Source organism: Phascolarctos cinereus, unplaced genomic scaffold, assembly GCF_003287225.1.
Source record: "Phascolarctos cinereus isolate Bilbo 61053 unplaced genomic scaffold, phaCin_HiC Scaffold_2;HRSCAF=192, whole genome shotgun sequence".
Lineage (NCBI taxonomy): Eukaryota > Metazoa > Chordata > Mammalia > Diprotodontia > Phascolarctidae > Phascolarctos > Phascolarctos cinereus.
The window spans coordinates 107,030,702-107,048,172 of NW_027555625.1; the positions used below are offsets into that span (position 1 = coordinate 107,030,702).

Here is a 17,471-nt window from a genome sequence, read left to right on the forward strand (position 1 = left end):
AACTACCTGTAGTTAGATAAAACTAGTAACTACCTGTAAAAGAGATGCAATCCATTTTTCTGTGGGAGAGGAGGGGTAACAACTTAAAAACAGTATAAAATGTATACAGTTATGCTGATGTTAATCAATATAAATTCGATAACTGCTTAAGTCATTAAAATCAATCACACATCATAATTTCTTCATCACTGATGAATCTCATTACCTTATTACTAGCAACCCCAAAAATCTCGCTTATAAATCTTACATTTTTAAGAGCTCTAGGTCTTGAATGAGCAATAAAAATCAGAAATCTATACTTGCTTTCTTTTTTTTTTTAACAAGTAAGCGAAGTTCAAAAGGATCATATTTTCTTATAAAGATGTATATGAAACATATAACCGTAAATGCTTCATGCAACCTAGAAACATGCCTCAGTAGTTCTAAAGGTTAGAGTTCCAACTGAGTCATTTCTGTGTTTACATGAGAAATGGCAAATTTGAAATATTTTTTACATTAAATTAAAACATAAACAGTCTATATTATCATTTTCTATCTTTTTTAATATAATCTTTATTTCTTCAAATTAGGTGACAAGTACAGTGATGACTGATGGCTTAGGGAATAAATAGAATTATTTTCCATACTGACTATTTAATAGGACAAAACTGTATGATTTTACTCTAGGTCCCACATACATTTAACTTATTTGTATCATGCTATATCTTGATTTGTAAAGTGTTTTTTTTTAATTCTCCTAATTTTACTAAGAGTAAAAAAAAAACGAAACCTCCCTAGACAAGTCAATTTTTAGTTTTACTTCTTAATATTTTACTATGGCACATGTTGAACATAAGACTAAAGAAATGAATCATTAAGGTGTTTAGTTTATGAACATTTCTCTTTTTAAAAGCATTTGTACTTAATTAATGTGAATACAAATAAAAATCTCTTGAAACTCTTCTCTATTCTTAGAAAACATACACAACACACACACACACACACACACACACACACACACACACACACACACATTTGTTCATTCATTTCAGTTACATCCAACTGTTTGTGACGCCATTTGGGGTTTTCTTGGCCAGGATACTGGAGCAATTCTCCATTTCCTTCTCCAGCTCATTTTATAAATAAGGAACTGAGGGAAACAGGGTTAAATGTCTTGCTCATGGTCACACAGCTAGTATGTGCATGGATTTGAATTCAGGTCTTCCTCAATGTAGGCCTAGTGCTCTATCCACTGGGCCACCTAACTGCTTATAATATTACACACACATACTCCCCCCCCTACACACACATATACACTTCTATATAGGCAAACATATACACACATACGTGCATGTGTGTATGTGCATGTGCATGGGATGTTAAGAACCACACAATGCAAAAACTCATTTTACACAGGCTAAACAAAGACCCTGAAGATAACTTAGTTTACCCAAATCATTTACAGATAAGGAAACTGAAGTCCAGAAAATGTAAGTATACTGCCCAAGGTCTCACTTATCAATTAATTCTAGAATGATTTCTCAAATATTTCTTAGCTTATTAAGTTTACATACACAACTATTTTAGGGAATCTGATACTTCTTTTACATTTTTAAGCATAATTACCTAACCTCTCCTTGGATTTCCAAAAGTTGTTTGAGAAACTTTATTTGTACATTCATGACCTTCACCAACTGGCCAGAGCAGATATTAAGTACTATATATATATATATATTAGTTTATTATTTAATCAAACAAATTCCACCAGGAATTAACATAGGTTAAGGGGAACAAACGTTCAGGCCAGTTGCTACCTACACTAACCCAGTTGGTAATTTCATAGGGCACTAGGGGAGAGTCTGAAATTCTAATTATGTCAGTTTTAAATGAAGTTAGAGAAACAGTAAAATCCTATAGAACAGTAATACAATGTTGGAATAAATTTCTTACCAAAATCATCTTCAACTCCATCATAAAGCTCACCAGGTCAGGAGAGTACTGCAATCTCTAAATTAAACAACAGTTCCAATTAATTTTACTTGTTCATTGGAATTAAAATGTAGGTCAACTTGAATGTGAAAAATTAAATAACAAATTAAACACATCTGCATCTCTTAAATATAGTAACTATATATAAAATACTAACCTTTTGACAATTATCTTTATTGGGTATACAGCAGTGTTCTTATAAAAACAATTTTTTAATTCCAACAAACAACCCTCAAATAAAATTTCAATGGAGAATATTAAGCAGAATGATACTTAGTACCTACTCTATCTGTTTAACAGATTGTGAGCTCCCAGAGGGTAACACCTACTTTTTATCTAATTTTGTTATCTCTCCCAATCTTAGCATAATGTTCTACAGATAGTGGGTGTTTAATAAATGTTTGTTGAATTGAAGTTAATTGAATTGTTCCTACAATCCTTAGGACTAGATTGGCAACCTTATTCTGCATTTTCATCCAGATAAAAAAGAGGGGGAAAAATAGATTAATTATAATCTAAAAACAACATTGTTTTAATGAAGGAGAAGAAAAGAAACTCATTTAGTTAAAAAATAAAGTTAGAATGAAAGGATTCAAAATTAGTAAAGAGCAAAACTTTATATACTATTTTGATTCCCTCTCGTGACCTTGAAGAGTAACAACCATTATTATTTCTGTGACAGAAATCATCCTATTACTATAACTTAGTCAATCCTCCAAGAGAAAGCAGCAACTGTTAGAAAGAGGTGAAAAGACAAATTTCTAAAAGCAGAACAAATGTTTAAAAATAATGTCTAAAGCTCTTTGAAATCCCTCATAATTTATTTTTTAAACCCTATAAGAATCACAGAATAAAAGAAAGCAAAGACAGATCTTGCATTGTCTTCTGTCTTTAGCTGAAACCCTGAATTATTCTTCTGCTTACCGTCATATTGTATTGCCAGTTACCTTTCGTTAGCTATTGAACCAATACTGCAAGTAATTCTGAACAAGGTCAACAAATGAATTTTTTCTCCTCTTCTTTTTGGAATTTTTTTTTGTAATCAAGAGGGGAAGAATACATTTAAGTAGTAGATCCTGAGTTACAAAAGGGACCTCGTAGGTCATTCAGTCTAGCCAAGTCCCTTCATTTCATAGGAAAAATGAGGCCCAGAGAATATAAGTGATTTACCTATTAAACCCATACTGTAAATAATTCTGAATAAGGTTAACAAGTGTATTTTTCCTTTCTTTTTTGAAAAAAAAATTTGAGGGTAAGAAACTTAAATGGATACAGTTTAATAATAAATAGAATCACAGATTTAGACAGGATCTTCAACGACACCCAGTCTAATTTCACTTTTTGAGCAAAATGGTCAAGTCACTTGCCCAAAGGTACTCAGTTATTAAGTGGTAGCACCAGGTTTGGAACCCGGTTGTTCTGACTCCAAATCCAGGACTCTTTCTAATATACCATCTGCTATATAGCTGTATTTGGAGGTGGTCTGTTCTCTACTGACCACTTATAATTTCTCTTCTTTTTTTCCTACAGCTGAAAAATACTCCATAATTATTACCATTGGCTGAGGCAGATTCTGAACTCTTCTGGCTTATTCACCATAATGAGTGTTTTGTACAAATTAAACTTCTCGAAGAAATAGTAATGGTTCCAGTCAATATCTTTACTTTTGTTAATTTCTGAATTTTTCAACTGACAGCTTGTTTCAACAAGTAAGATGAGAATTCCTATGCTACCACATTTCTTTTCTAAATTTTACCTTTTCTAATCTCCAATTCATTTTGACCTTTGCTCTAACTATTCAGTGACCTGTTAGCACACAGACGATTTGAAAACAATTCCCACTTTGGAAATCATTTCACATCAAGATTTTTTCAGTTTTATTTTTCTAGTGATGTTTTTAACATCTGCCATGTTCAATAGTTTCTGACTGTTCTTGAAGTATCTATACGTGAGGCTTCTAAGTAGTCTGAAAACCTTTGGCCATTTTAAATACTTAATCTCAAATCACATTTAACAAAACAGTTTTGTCCATCATTCCCATGACCAAATTTACATTGAAATTACCAAGTATCCAGGTATGTGGAGATTTAGTTCAGAGAACCTGGCCAATTTCTCCATAGTACTTCATACATATAGTTATCAAAGTGTCTCCCATGAATACATTACATTAACAATGTATAATATTCTATGGCAAATGCAACTACAGATATAACTTTAACGATCTGAGTATCAACATGAAAAGAAACAGCAAATACCAATAATGTTCACTGATGTCAGGTATGTCCTACATGAAGGAAATCTGGGGTAAAGTCAAATCGAAGAGAATCCTCCATTAACAGAGAGACTCTGCAACGATTTTGTTTATAAATACCAATATGCTGATTATATTAAGACCCAGAACATTAGAGCAACTTCTCTACAGTTACTAGAAAGAGATCAGCCTCGTGAAGAATATAAGAAAAACAAAAAGCAGAAGAAAAAACAAATATTGAGCAGACTATTAATAATAGCTTTGGAATTGATCTCCCTGGCTCAAATCTCTCCCCATTCCAACCCAACCTCCAAATAGCTGTCAAAGTGATTTTTTCAAAAGTATAGGTCTGATCATGTTACTCTGCAATAAACTCTAATGATGATTCTTGTTCATGATAAGCTTATTCTTTCAAAGCTTTCCAATCTTCTTACACATTATTCACTTCCACACAGTCTCCTATCAGGCCATACTAGCCCACTTACTGTTCTTCCCATATGCTGCTATCCATTTCTCATTTCCTTGCCTCTGCACTGCTCTCTTCATACCTGGACTGCTCTCCCCCTCCTCATATCTCTCTGCCTTTTGAGAATCTCTGACTTCCCTCAAGATAGGCAACTCGGCGCCATGGTGAATAGAGTAATGGACCTGGACTCAGGAAGGTATGATTTCAAACTCTGAGTAGGTCATGTTGACTTCTGCCTCAGTTTCCTCAACTCTTAGCATATGGTGACAATAGTCTGCCTGGGCAAAAAAACAGCAAGATAGTCAAAATGAAAAACTAATTAAACATCAAATTAAAATATATCATAATTGGAGTACCGAGAGAGAACACTGGATCATATAAGGCAGAAAGAGCTTTTTATATTTTTAATATACGTTTGGGGTTCAATTTTACTAATTAATCACGTGAAAGCAAAAATTTAAGATTGGGACAAGACAAGAAATAATAATTAGGGGAAAATATTTTCATACAAAATATGTATCCATACATGAATATGGAAAGTTAAATGTAGAGAAAATTACAAAATAGGTAGGTATCAGCCTTATATAGAGAATATAAATTTTTAACTTTTTTCTTAAAGGGGGGTTACTCATTAACATTTTAACATGGCTTTAAAATATCTTGTTGATTTAGAGCTCACCAATATATGCAAACAACTTTCCAAAGTGAGAATTTAAACTTAAAAATAATCATGTGTAGCCTATTCATTTATTACCTATGTGTCTACACAATCAACTCTCAATTATACAGATACAAAACTCCTATCACAATGATCTGAAGCTTTGATTTACATATATACACATACACATATACATATATGTATATATATATATACATATAGTCAATTTTACACTTTTTACCAAATAATAATTCACTTTTTACTCATAAAATTAAGATACTTTTTAAAAGAACATACTTGGTTTAATATCTGATGATATCCATCCAGTATTATCTTCAGCTGCCAACTACAGAATATTCTAAAAATTAAAAATAGGACACAAGACTTTTTATTGTTTTCATGGGTGATGCAAGGCTTCATCCACACTCAAAACGTTATTTTAAAATTTCTTTATATGATACAAACACAGACACTTAGATGTATACACCAAAGAGAGAAAGGAACAGAATTCTGACAAGTTAATTTTATTACTGATATTTAAAATATTGTTTTCAAAATGTCAGCATTTCTAAAAAATGTGCACACCCTTTGACCCAGCAACAGCACTTCTAGGGCTGTATCCCAAAGAGATCATAAAAACAGGAAAAGGACCCACATGTACAAAAATATTTATAGCAGCTCTTTTTGTGGTGGCAAAGAACTGGAAATTGAGGAGATGCCCATCAATTGAGGAATGGTTGAACAAGTTGTGGTATATGAATGTAATGGACTATTGTGCTATAAAAGAAATGATGAGCAAGTGGACTTCAGAAAAACCTGGAAAGACTTGTATGGACTGATGCTAAGTGAAGTGAGCAGAACCAAGAGAACATTGTACACAGTAACAGCCATGTCGTGCGATGACTAACTTTGATAGACTTAGCCCTTCTCAGCAATACAAGGATCTAAGACATCTTCAAAGGCCTCATGATGGAAAATACTATTCACATCCAAAGAAAGAACTATGGAGTTTGAATGCAAATCGAAGCATACTCTTTGCTCTTTTTTTCCCCTTCTGTTTTGTTTTGTTTCTTCTTTCTTGTGGTTCCTCCTATTGGTTCTAATTCTTCTTTACAACATGACTAATGTGAAAATGTGTTTAATAGGAATGTATATGTAGAGCCTATATCAGATTGCATACGATCTTGGGGAGGGACATGCGGAAGGAGGGGGAGAAAATTTAAAACTCAAAAGCTTATGGAAGTGAGTGCTGAAAACTAAAAATAAATTAAGCAAAATGTTAGCATTAATTTTAGCTAACTTTAAAGCACTATATAAATATGAATTTTATTACCATGACTGTTTTTAGTTTAGGCAGGAATATAAAGGATTTCAATGAACATATGAGATCCAAAAAAAGCTGATATTTATATGTTTTAAGGTTTGAAAAACTCTTCAATAACAATAATAATGATAATGATAACATTTATGCAGTGTTTACTATATGCCAGGCACTATACTAAGCACTTTATAATTATCATCTCAGTTGATGCTCACAACAGCTCTGGGAGGTAGGTGCTATTATTATCACTATTTTAAAGATGAGGAAACTGAGGTAAACAGGTTAAGTGACTTGCCCAGGATCCCACAATTAGTGTCTAAGGCCAAATTTGAACTCAAGTCTTCCTCACTTCAGGCCTGGTGCTCTATCCAGAGTGCCAACTAGCTGCCCTGTGAGGGGATATACCACCAAATACTATTATTCCTTTTTCACAGATAAGAGGCAAAGTAATACATTCACTCTTATAATTAGTAAATATCAGAATCTCTCCTGATTCCCAGCCTAATATTCATTCTACTATATTACATTATATCAAAACATGATTAATTTAAGGACAATACATAGCAATTATGACTTAGCAAGATAATATCATTCTTAACAACAGAACTCAAATATTTTCCTACTGAATGAGCTTCTCTCCTCCCAAAAGAAGTTAAACAAAAATTATGAAAGTTAAGTAAAACCAACAAAATTGTATGTTACACTCTATCAGATTTTTATTTAGCATCCAGGATCAGAGAGGAGAGAGAGTGCCCTGTATTCCATCTTGGTCAGAGCAGATTTGAGGTACTGAGTTCAGCTCTGGATGCCATAGCTTATTAACATAATAAGTTAAAGACCTTCCACAGAAGGACAAGCAGGACAATGATAGGCTCTCAGTGAGGCACTGGGAGTCAGGCACATGAAATGGGAAGACTACAGACACTATAGCTGTCTTCAAATATCTGAAGGGCAGTCACTGGGAAAGAGGATGCAGACTCTGGCTTGGCCCCAAGGGCAGGACTAGGAGCAAAGGGTGAAGCAACAAAGAGGACAACAGAGGCAAAGGTAAAAAAGAAAGACTTCCTACCAAGCAGCACTACCAGAAAAGTAGAATGGGCTCCTCTGAAGGTAGTGGGTGCGGCTAGGGACTAGATTTCCACCAAATCTTTCCAAATCTGATATTCTATAGTGCATTTAAAAAGGCAGGCCAAAAAGATGGAATATCTTTAATCTTCAAAAGTGGCAAAAATCAACTACCAACAGGGAGTTTTTTAAGCAGTAATGGAGAGGTAGCACGACAGAATAAAAAAAAAATGGCTTTGCAGTTATGAAGAGCTGGGTCAATGCCACCTCGACCTAGATTAGATTTATGACTCTAGACAAGTCTCTTAACCTCTTGACGTCAACTCTCTATGACTATAAGCTGAAGAGAAGGTGCCCATTAGCATGGGTAGGGGAAGTTTCTGGGCAAGTAAATGGCTCCGTAGGTAGAGTGTTGGACTTGGAGTCAGGTAGCCCTGAGTTCAAATTTGAACTCAGATATTTAGTAGCTGTGTGACTCTGGGCAAGTCACTTAACCGTTTGCTTTAATCCACTGAAGAAGAAAATGGCAAACTACTCTAATAACTTTGCTCAAGAAAATTCCACGGACAGTATTAGTGTGCTGTTGTTCACAAGGTCATGAAGAGTTGGAGACGACTGAAAAACAAGGGGAACCTTCTCCCCTGGAGCTTCCTACACAGATGAAATAGTGTATCTGGAAAAGTACCAAATTTATGCTTATCTAGCCATATTCTCTCACACAATTCCTCTGCAAACAACAGAAGGCATTCTTGAGCTAGTTGCCAAGGGTGTGATATACATTATATGCCTTATGAACGACCCCTAAACTCAAATGATTTACACAGATACAATATCATTTTTGGTTTTGTGCAACTTAGTAGTTAGTATCAAATCATGCACACACTAATAAATGTTCTTGAAAAATGACTGAAAGGAATGCATTGCTACTGGTATTAAAAAATCATGTATAAGCGTTTACCTGATGGAAAGGAACTGTGTGAGACAGGCTATGTGCTAGTCAGCGGATGGAAAACCCTACCTCTTGGGGTGGGCTGGACCAACCCTACAGAGGCTGCAATTGAATCAAGGTGAACGGCAAAAGTGGATATCAACCTACATGTAAGAGAACCACATGTAACATAATTTTCTACCCAGGAAAGTTGGGTTCAATTTACATATAAGGTGGATTTTTCCTAGGAGATACATGGTGTCATCGCTTTTTAAATGAATGAAGAACACTACCTTACCTTGCATTTTTTAGTTGAAGATCTTCAGGTAACAGTATTTTAACATGGAAGTCCCTCCCCTGTAGAAAACATTGAAATATTATAATCGTTTGTAAGCTCCATTTTTACTTAGTAATTTTGAGAAAATAAGTTAAATTACTATATATCTTTAAAGTTCCTATATTCTCAGAAAAAAATATACAAAAGAAACTTTCTTCTGCTACTTCCCCCCAGAAAAACTGGGGGAAAAAAACAACCACGAACTATGAGTCAAAGACTGATTTCACGACCAACTACTCAAAAGTACAAATCGTCCATATCATGGTGAATCTATATCAATACCTTTATATAATGTCCCACTTTTGAGATTTTAGACAAACTAGACCAGGAAGATACAGACAAGACAAGGAAGAATTAGAAACAAAGGTATTCAATAACTCAGTGTTCAATAAGGAAAACATAAATTACTTAGGTAAGAACTCTCTATATGATAAAAATTTCTGGGAAAACCGGAAAGCAGTCAGGGAGGATTAGGCTTAGACCAAAACCTAACACCATATTCCACAATGTATTTTAAATGGATATGTGACTTTAATATTAAATATAATACAAAAATAGAAGAGAAGTAGATCTGCTTCTTTCACAGCTATGAGTAAGAAATGTATTCTCAACCAAACAAGATAGAGGCAATTATAAAAGATAAAATAGATAACTTTGATTATGTGAAACAGAAAAGCTTTTATGTAGGTAAAATTAATGCACCAAGGATAAAAAGAGAAGTAGATGAATGGGAAAAATGCTTTGTATCAAAATTCTCTGATAAGGGTTTGGTATCAAAGGCATATAAATTAACAAATATACATGAATACACATGATACCAAGCAAAATATTTACCACCATATGTAATATATATGAAATCAAGTGAAGTTATTAACTATACATATATATATGGACAGAGATAGATCTATATATATATATATATATATATATATATATGTATATACACACACACACACACACACACATAAAATGAAGGATTAACAACCATATGAAAGAATGCTTCAAATCACTCCTAACAAGAGAAATGGGAATCAATAACACCCTGAGGTTTCGCTTCAAAACTGATTCGATCATAAGCTCCTCGAGTGCAGGGCATATCTTTTGCCTTTTTTTGTATCCACAGAGTTTAGTGCAGTGCCTGGCACACAGAAGACACTAAATAAAGTTTTACTGATTAACTGACGTTTGCTAAGATGGAAAAAAAATGAAACCAGTCAACATCGGCAAGGTTGTAGAAACACGGGCATTGAAGACAGAGCTGTGAACTGGTATAATCATTCTGGAAAGCAGTTTGGAATTATGCCAAGAAAGTGACTAAAATGTCCAGAGATTCCAGTACTGGACTTACAGAGTCAGAGCCAATAAACATTTATTAAGTGGCCACTACTTGTCTGAAACTGTGTAAAGGACTGGGGATACAAAGAAAGGCATAAGACACTCCCTGTCTTTAAGGAGCTCATAATCTAATAGCGGTAGGGTGGGAAACAACACACAAAAAGAAGCAGAAAGAGTGAGTAGGGAGAGGACACAGGGGTAGGAAATGATGATGAAGTAAATGCCCTAAGTGCCTTCCTTAAATGGTGGATACAGGAGGAGCACTCATTTGTCCACCCTATTACCTCTTTAATTAGGGAGGTGGAGGGGAAGAGGGAGAGGGTGTCCTGTCCTCTTCCACCCCCCATGTGCAGGAAATACTAAAAAGGTTTAAGTTTCAGAGTTGATGACATCTCAAAGAACTGATGAGCTTCTGGAGATAATAAAGTCCAGGAGAGCATGGCGGGAACTATACCCCAAGGTAGCCATTGATAAGAATAAAGTACCCATCTATACCAATATATTTACAGCAGCACTTTGTATAATAGTCACTTAATCCCTATTTGCCTCAGTTCTTCATATGTAAAATGGGGGCACACTGGAGGAGGAAATGGCAAACCACTTCAGTATCTTTGACAAAAAAAATTCCATGGAGAAAAGTCCATGAGATTATGTAGAGTCAGACATGACTGAATAACAAAGACTGATTAGTGAAAGGCTAAACAAATTGTGGTACATGAATGTAATATTGTAAGAAAGGACGTGTGTGATACATACAAAAGAGCATGGAAAGATCTACTAAGAACTGATGCAGTGAAGTGAACACAACCAAAAAAAAAATATACAAAGACTACAACAATGTAAATGGAAACACACACACACACACACACACACACACACACACACACACGCCAAAAGCAAATGTTGCCAAATTTTAAAGAACAAGCATGCCTCAAAAGAAGAGCTATGAGAAGACATTGCCAATCCATCCCTTTGAGCATGTTTTTGATCTTTTCAATGTACTGAGCAGCTGTGCTGACTTTTTTCCTCTTCTTTTTGTTTTCTATTTTTTTTTAATCTTTAAAAAAATACTATTTGCTCTATGAGATGGTTCTCTGGGAAGGGAGAAAGAAGAGCAGGAGGATTGCTAGGGAAAGCTATGATAATGCACCAAAGACACTAATACAAACTTTTAAAAAAGGTTTTAGAAAACTGAATTCAATTTTAAAGGCATTTTAAAAAACTGTATGAAAAGGAAAATATTCCAACTGACCTTTATGACACTTTAAAAATTATTTATTTAGGTATATTATTGGAAAAACCATCCTTTGGAGTTTTCGAAGTTTTTAAATGAACAGGAAAATATGTCTGTGTTCAAACATAATTTACATCAAATAAAACACTCAAAAGCCAGAAGTAACAAAATAAAATCATAAATCACTCCTCCTTCCTTTCTCTGGAACATAAAAGTTCATATTATCTCAAAATACAATATTGTACTTCTTGCTATTTGGCTGCTTATGATCTTTGAGACTTTTTTTAAAGGCAATGTTTGTCAGAATCTTCCCATTCTCATTAGGAAATAGTATCACAGACGCTCTAAGATACACTGGTGTTTATTTTTAAGAAGAAACATACCCACAGTCACAGGAAATACAAGGAAATGGCTAACATCAATCTAAGGAAGAAATTAAAGGAGGGTTATTTCTCATGGGAAACTAATTCATCAAAAAAGTAAATTCCCTTTAGAAAAAGCAGTTGCTTTTAATACACTATGCCAAAAGATGACACCATAAAATAGAAATACATAGGCAAGCTTCATACTTTCAACTTGCTAGCTAGTTTTAAGGGAGAAATATAAAATATTCTTAGTTATGTAAACCAAACATGCACCTGACAGCAGATTTATAAGAAATATTCACTGATGCTTCCAGGCCACTATTATACCAACATCATTCAACAATCTCTCTCCTCTTTTGAAGTTCAAAGCGTGATTCTATTAAATTCTCTCCATCACCACTACACTACAGTCTACAAACCTCAAGTATGTTTGACAAACATCATTACTTCACCACCTGACTCACATTCATTCTCTCCATCTCATCTCCTGCCATCATCCCAAGTTACAACAGCATCTGTGCTGATGACTCTTCTACCAGTTTCTTATTTTCACCTCCAATGACTCCACAGAATCTGAGAATCTCATAGCTAGGGGGGAGAGTGGGGAGGGAACCTTAGAAGTTATCTAGTTCAACACATAAAAGAACGAGAAGATGCTCTAAAACATGTACAATAAGTAGTTACTCTAGCTTTCTTTGAAGCTTGTGTATGCAGCAGACAAGGCAGTCGAGCACTTTTTAAACACTTACAATTTAGCAGTCACTCTGCTAAGTGCAGAGGACACAAAGAAAAGAAAAACACACAATCTGTGCCTTCCAGGAGCTCACACTGTGATAAGGGAGACAACATGCAAATGACTATACTATGCATACATGACATATGCAATGCAAATGGAAGGCAAGCTCAGAGAAGTCACTAGCAATTGGGGAGAGGGTGGGCAAAGTGGGGCACTGGAAGGGACCTCGTGCAGAAGTTGGGATTTGAGCCTATTCTTAAAGGAAGCTAGGGATACCAGGAGACAGAAGTGAAAAGGGAAAACATTCCAGGTATCGGATAGAAACAGTGTAAAGACAGGACATGAGGTGTCTTGTTCTAGTGAAGAAACGTGTAAGAAGACTTGAAAGGTAGAAAGGGGCAAGGTTATGATGGGTTTAAATGTCAAGCCAAGGATTTTATATTTTGTCCTGGGAGTAATAGGGAGTTTACTGAGTAAGGAGGTGACATGTCTATCAGGAAAATCACATTGGCAGCCAAGTGGAAAATGGTGGGGAAAGATCTGAGTCTGGGAGACAAATCAGAAGGCTACTGCAACAACACAGGTATGAGTAAGGGAATGACAGTATGTACCAGAGTTGTGGCTATGTGTGTAGAAAAAAGGGGATATATGCGAGAGATGTTGAGAAAGTGACTAAGAAAGACTCAGCAACACATTATATGACGAGTGAGGTTGTAAGAGAAGTTGAGGATGATATCTAAGTTGTGAGTCTGTGATAGGGAAGAGGTGGCATTAATAAGGAAGTTAAGGAGAGGGCTTAAAAGGCAGGAGGAAGAAGATAATGTAATATTTTAGATATGTTGATTTTTATATGCCTATAGGATATCTAGTTTGAGATATCTAAAAGGTAAATATCTAAAAGATATGAGACTGGAGCTCAAGAGAGATTTTAGGGCTAGATACAGAGATCTGAAAATCATCTATACAGGGATAGTAATTGAACCAGAGAGAGCTGATAAAATCACCAACTGAAATAATACAAGGAGATAAGAAGATCCAATGAGTCTTTAGGGAAACACCCACAATTGGTAAGCACAAATTGGACTGAGATACAGTAAAGAAGCCTAAGAAAAGAAGTGACCAATGGAGAATGAGGAGAGAAGAGTTTCGTCAAAACCTAGAGAGAACAGACTATCAGGGAAAAGAAGGTGATCAACAATAGTAAGAGACCTCAGTTTATTCCTGTAAGCTCTTTATAATTCTAACAAAAAATAAAAACAAGAAAGAAGTTAGGAACTAAATAGAAATTTAGAAAAAATAAATATAATAGAGACCTGATGATTATTGAATGGAAATAGAAAGAAGTAATAATGTCAGCTATACATGGCATCTTTAAAAAATTACTCTCCTCTCAGGACACAGAAACCTTAAAAATAAATGAAGAAAAGCAGAAACACTATGCACATCATTTGCTAATCATGATGCAAAAATAATTATATTAAATAAAGGGCCACTGGGAAAAGTATGTTTTTTAATCAGTTGGGAGACTGAACTGGTGGATCAAAGAATAAATCATTGACATAACAGATAATCTCATTAAATGTAATGACACAGTGAAATAACATTCCAAAATTTTGAGGATGCAACTAAAACAGAACTTAAGGAAAACATTACATCACAAAACACTTTTATTAACAAAAAAGGGAAAGAAAAAAATCAATGAGTTAGAAATGCAACTAGAAAAGCTAAGAACCAACAAATCACAATTAAACACTAAAATAGAAATCTTGATAATTAAAGAATAATTTAACCAAAAAAAAATTTTAAGCCTATACTGAATTAAATAAATTTAGGCTGAAAAAAAAAACCCAATAAAATGGAGAAATCATTAATTAATTAGATTAAAAAGAAGAAAGCCAAATTACCAGTCTCAAAAATGGAAAGAGAAAGAATTCATAAAAAAATGAAGATGAAATAAAGGATATTGTTATGAAATAGTTTGCCCAACCACACAGCAAAAAATGACCATTTAAATAAATAAAAATTTATAAAAACATAAAATACTCAAATTAACAAAACAAGAAATAATATTTAGGAACTCAATAACCGAGAAAAAAATTGAGTAAACCAAAAATGAACTTCCAAAGAAAAAACTCTAGGACCAGATATATTCACAAGTGAATTCTTTCAAATATGTAAATAACAATTCCATTACATAAATTGTTTATAAAAAACAAAACAAAAACAAAAGATACTATGAAATTGCTTCCGTGAAGGTATTCTTTTGCTACATGTGTGGGACAAGTAAAAGTTTCTCACGTAAGATGTAAGCTATGCTCCATAAATGTAGTAAGGCTTCCTCATGAGCTGGGCCTAAGTTTCACTTTTGTTTCTGGGTAAGGGGGTTGTGCACCAGCTGCCCACCCCCCTCCCTTGTTTTGTAACCACCCCCTCTGTTGTTTTGTGCCTTAACTTTACCAAATAAGGCAATCCTCTAGCTTCCAAGCTAGTTTTGAGTAAAATGTATCTCTTGGGTTCTAAATATAGACTGTGAGGTCTGTTGCCTCAGCCAAAGAGGATAAAGAGATTGAGACAAACAGGTGGGATGGGGGGCTTTTTGGACTGGTTTGTCTAAGACTATATATACTGTTTGCTGTTGCTTGTGCTTCGCCTCTCTACACCAGTCTGTCCTGGGTAGGAGACGCCCAACTCTCACGCTGGAGATTTGCTAGAATAAAACTTTCTGTTTTCTACCTCGGAGTTTTTATTTGGGTAAGTGGTCTCTATTCCACTCAATGCATAAGCCTGTAGTGCCATATCTCAAACTATACTACAAAGTAGTAATAATTAAAACAGTTCGGTACTGGTTAAAAAAAGAGAGGTCAACAGTGAAACAAATTAGGTACACAATGTACTTTAGTTATAATGCTAATACCCTAATATTTGATAAATATAAAGACTCCAAACTTCAGTTTATTGGTGTTAAGGACAGAAAGAATAAGGAATAAACATTTATGTAGTATCTACTATGTGCTAAAGCACCACATGCTAAACACTTTAAAAATATTCTCTCATTTAATATTCAAAACAACCATTCAGGGCAGTTTCCCTTACCACAATATTATAGTTGAGGAAACTGAAGCAAAGATTAAGTGACTTGCTCAGGGTCACATGGCCAGTAAGTGTCCGAGGACAAGTTTGAACTCTTCCCGACTCCAGGCCCAGGGCTCTATCCTCTGCACTATCTAGCTGCCTCAGGATTCACTATTTGACAAAAACTGAGACACTTGAGCATATGTATAAAAGAAATTAAATTTATACCAACACCCCATACCTTATACAAAATGAGTATGTATAAAAGGTCAAATCATAATCAAATCAGAGAAACATAGAAAAATTTCTTACCAGATCTACCAAAAAGTTCATGACTATTAGTAGGAATAGAGAGTATCATGGAAAACAAAATAAAATAAAAAAGATTCTTTTTATTACATAACTTTAAAAAGGTTTTACACAAACAAATATAAAAAAGTTATGATGAAAGAGAAATCAAATTTCTCTGATAAAGGTCTCATTTCTAAGATACATAAAGAACTGATTCAAATTTATAAGAAAAAGAACAATTCCCCAATTGATGAATGGCCCAAGATGATGGATATGATGGGGTGCTTGGGTGCTTGTGTTTGGGTGCTTGTACTTGTACCCCAATTTCTCCCTAGTCTCAGAAACACTGTCTCTGACAAGCATTCCCCAGTGCAAGGACACTGTGCCTAGCAGTTACTCATGCGTGGGCCCCAGCATGACCCTTATCTCTCCCTGGTGCAGCTACACAAAGCTGGGTTAGAAAGTGCTGGGCCGCTCAGGCCCCAGCCCTCAGATCATGTCTCTGGAAGTCTCCCAATTCCTTAGTAAGCTCCTGTCTTGTAAGAAAGCTTTCCCTTGTTGCAGAATATTCTCTCATCAAGACAGAGGGAGAAGGATGCCTTGCCCAGCCCAAGGAGTTTTGTCCTTGGCCAGCCCAAGGACTTTTCCTCCTGCCAGACTCCAAAGATCCATACCTCTGTCATCTCTCTCCCTGTCTGGTATACTCCCTGTACTTTCCTATCCATAGCCCCCAAAGACACCTGCACCTTTGGATTACCTCATCAATATCCCTGGAATTCCTTTCCCATGCTCATTTCCATATAAACCCTAGCTCCATCCTCAGTCTCTTGCAGGATCCTTAAGAATCCTTGCCCGCTGAAAAGTGTAACAATAAATCTTTGCTGCCTTGACTTAAAGAATGCTTGAGTCTGTGAATTCATACCAGACAACCCGTCCTGTACTCTGGTCTTTGAGGGGTCACAACCTCTCAACCTCTTAGCGCAACAGATACACCGTTCTCAAAGGAAGAAACTAAGGCTATCTGTAGTGATATGAAAGAATGCCCCAAATCACTAATTAGAGAAATGCAAATTAAAGTAGTTCTGAGTTCTAATTCATAACCATCAGAATGGCAAAGATGACAAAAATGGAAAATGATACATGTTGGAGGGGCTGAGGGAAATCAGGCACATTGTTGCACATCGTTGGAAGGCAATCATACACTCAAAGTTACCAAATAGCGTACTGCTCTTGGATATAGGGCCTAGCAATGTGTGCTCTGTTCCTTTTAGGTGTATACCCAAAATGTGAGCAGAGAAGGAGGAAAAGGTCCTATATCTACAAGAATATTTATAGCACCTCTTTTTATGATGGCAGAAAATTGGAAACTAAGGGGATGCCTATGAAATGAAAAATGGTTGAATAAGTTGTGGCATATGAGGGTGACTGTGCTGTAAGAAATGAG

General features: G+C 35.1%; 1 protein-coding gene across 1 annotated transcript in view; it reads right to left on the minus strand.

The window, feature by feature from the left end:
- Positions 1-17,471, minus strand: part of FANCL (FA complementation group L) — an 82,380-nt gene that overhangs the window by 50,958 nt on the left and 13,951 nt on the right. Inside the window, exons 2-4 of the mRNA XM_020996216.2 lie at positions 8,956-9,014; positions 5,641-5,701; positions 1,930-1,986 (exon numbers count right to left, since the gene is read on the minus strand). Coding sequence (XP_020851875.1) covers positions 1,930-1,986; positions 5,641-5,701; positions 8,956-9,014 — 177 coding nt within the window. The remainder of the gene's footprint in view (positions 1-1,929; positions 1,987-5,640; positions 5,702-8,955; positions 9,015-17,471) is intronic.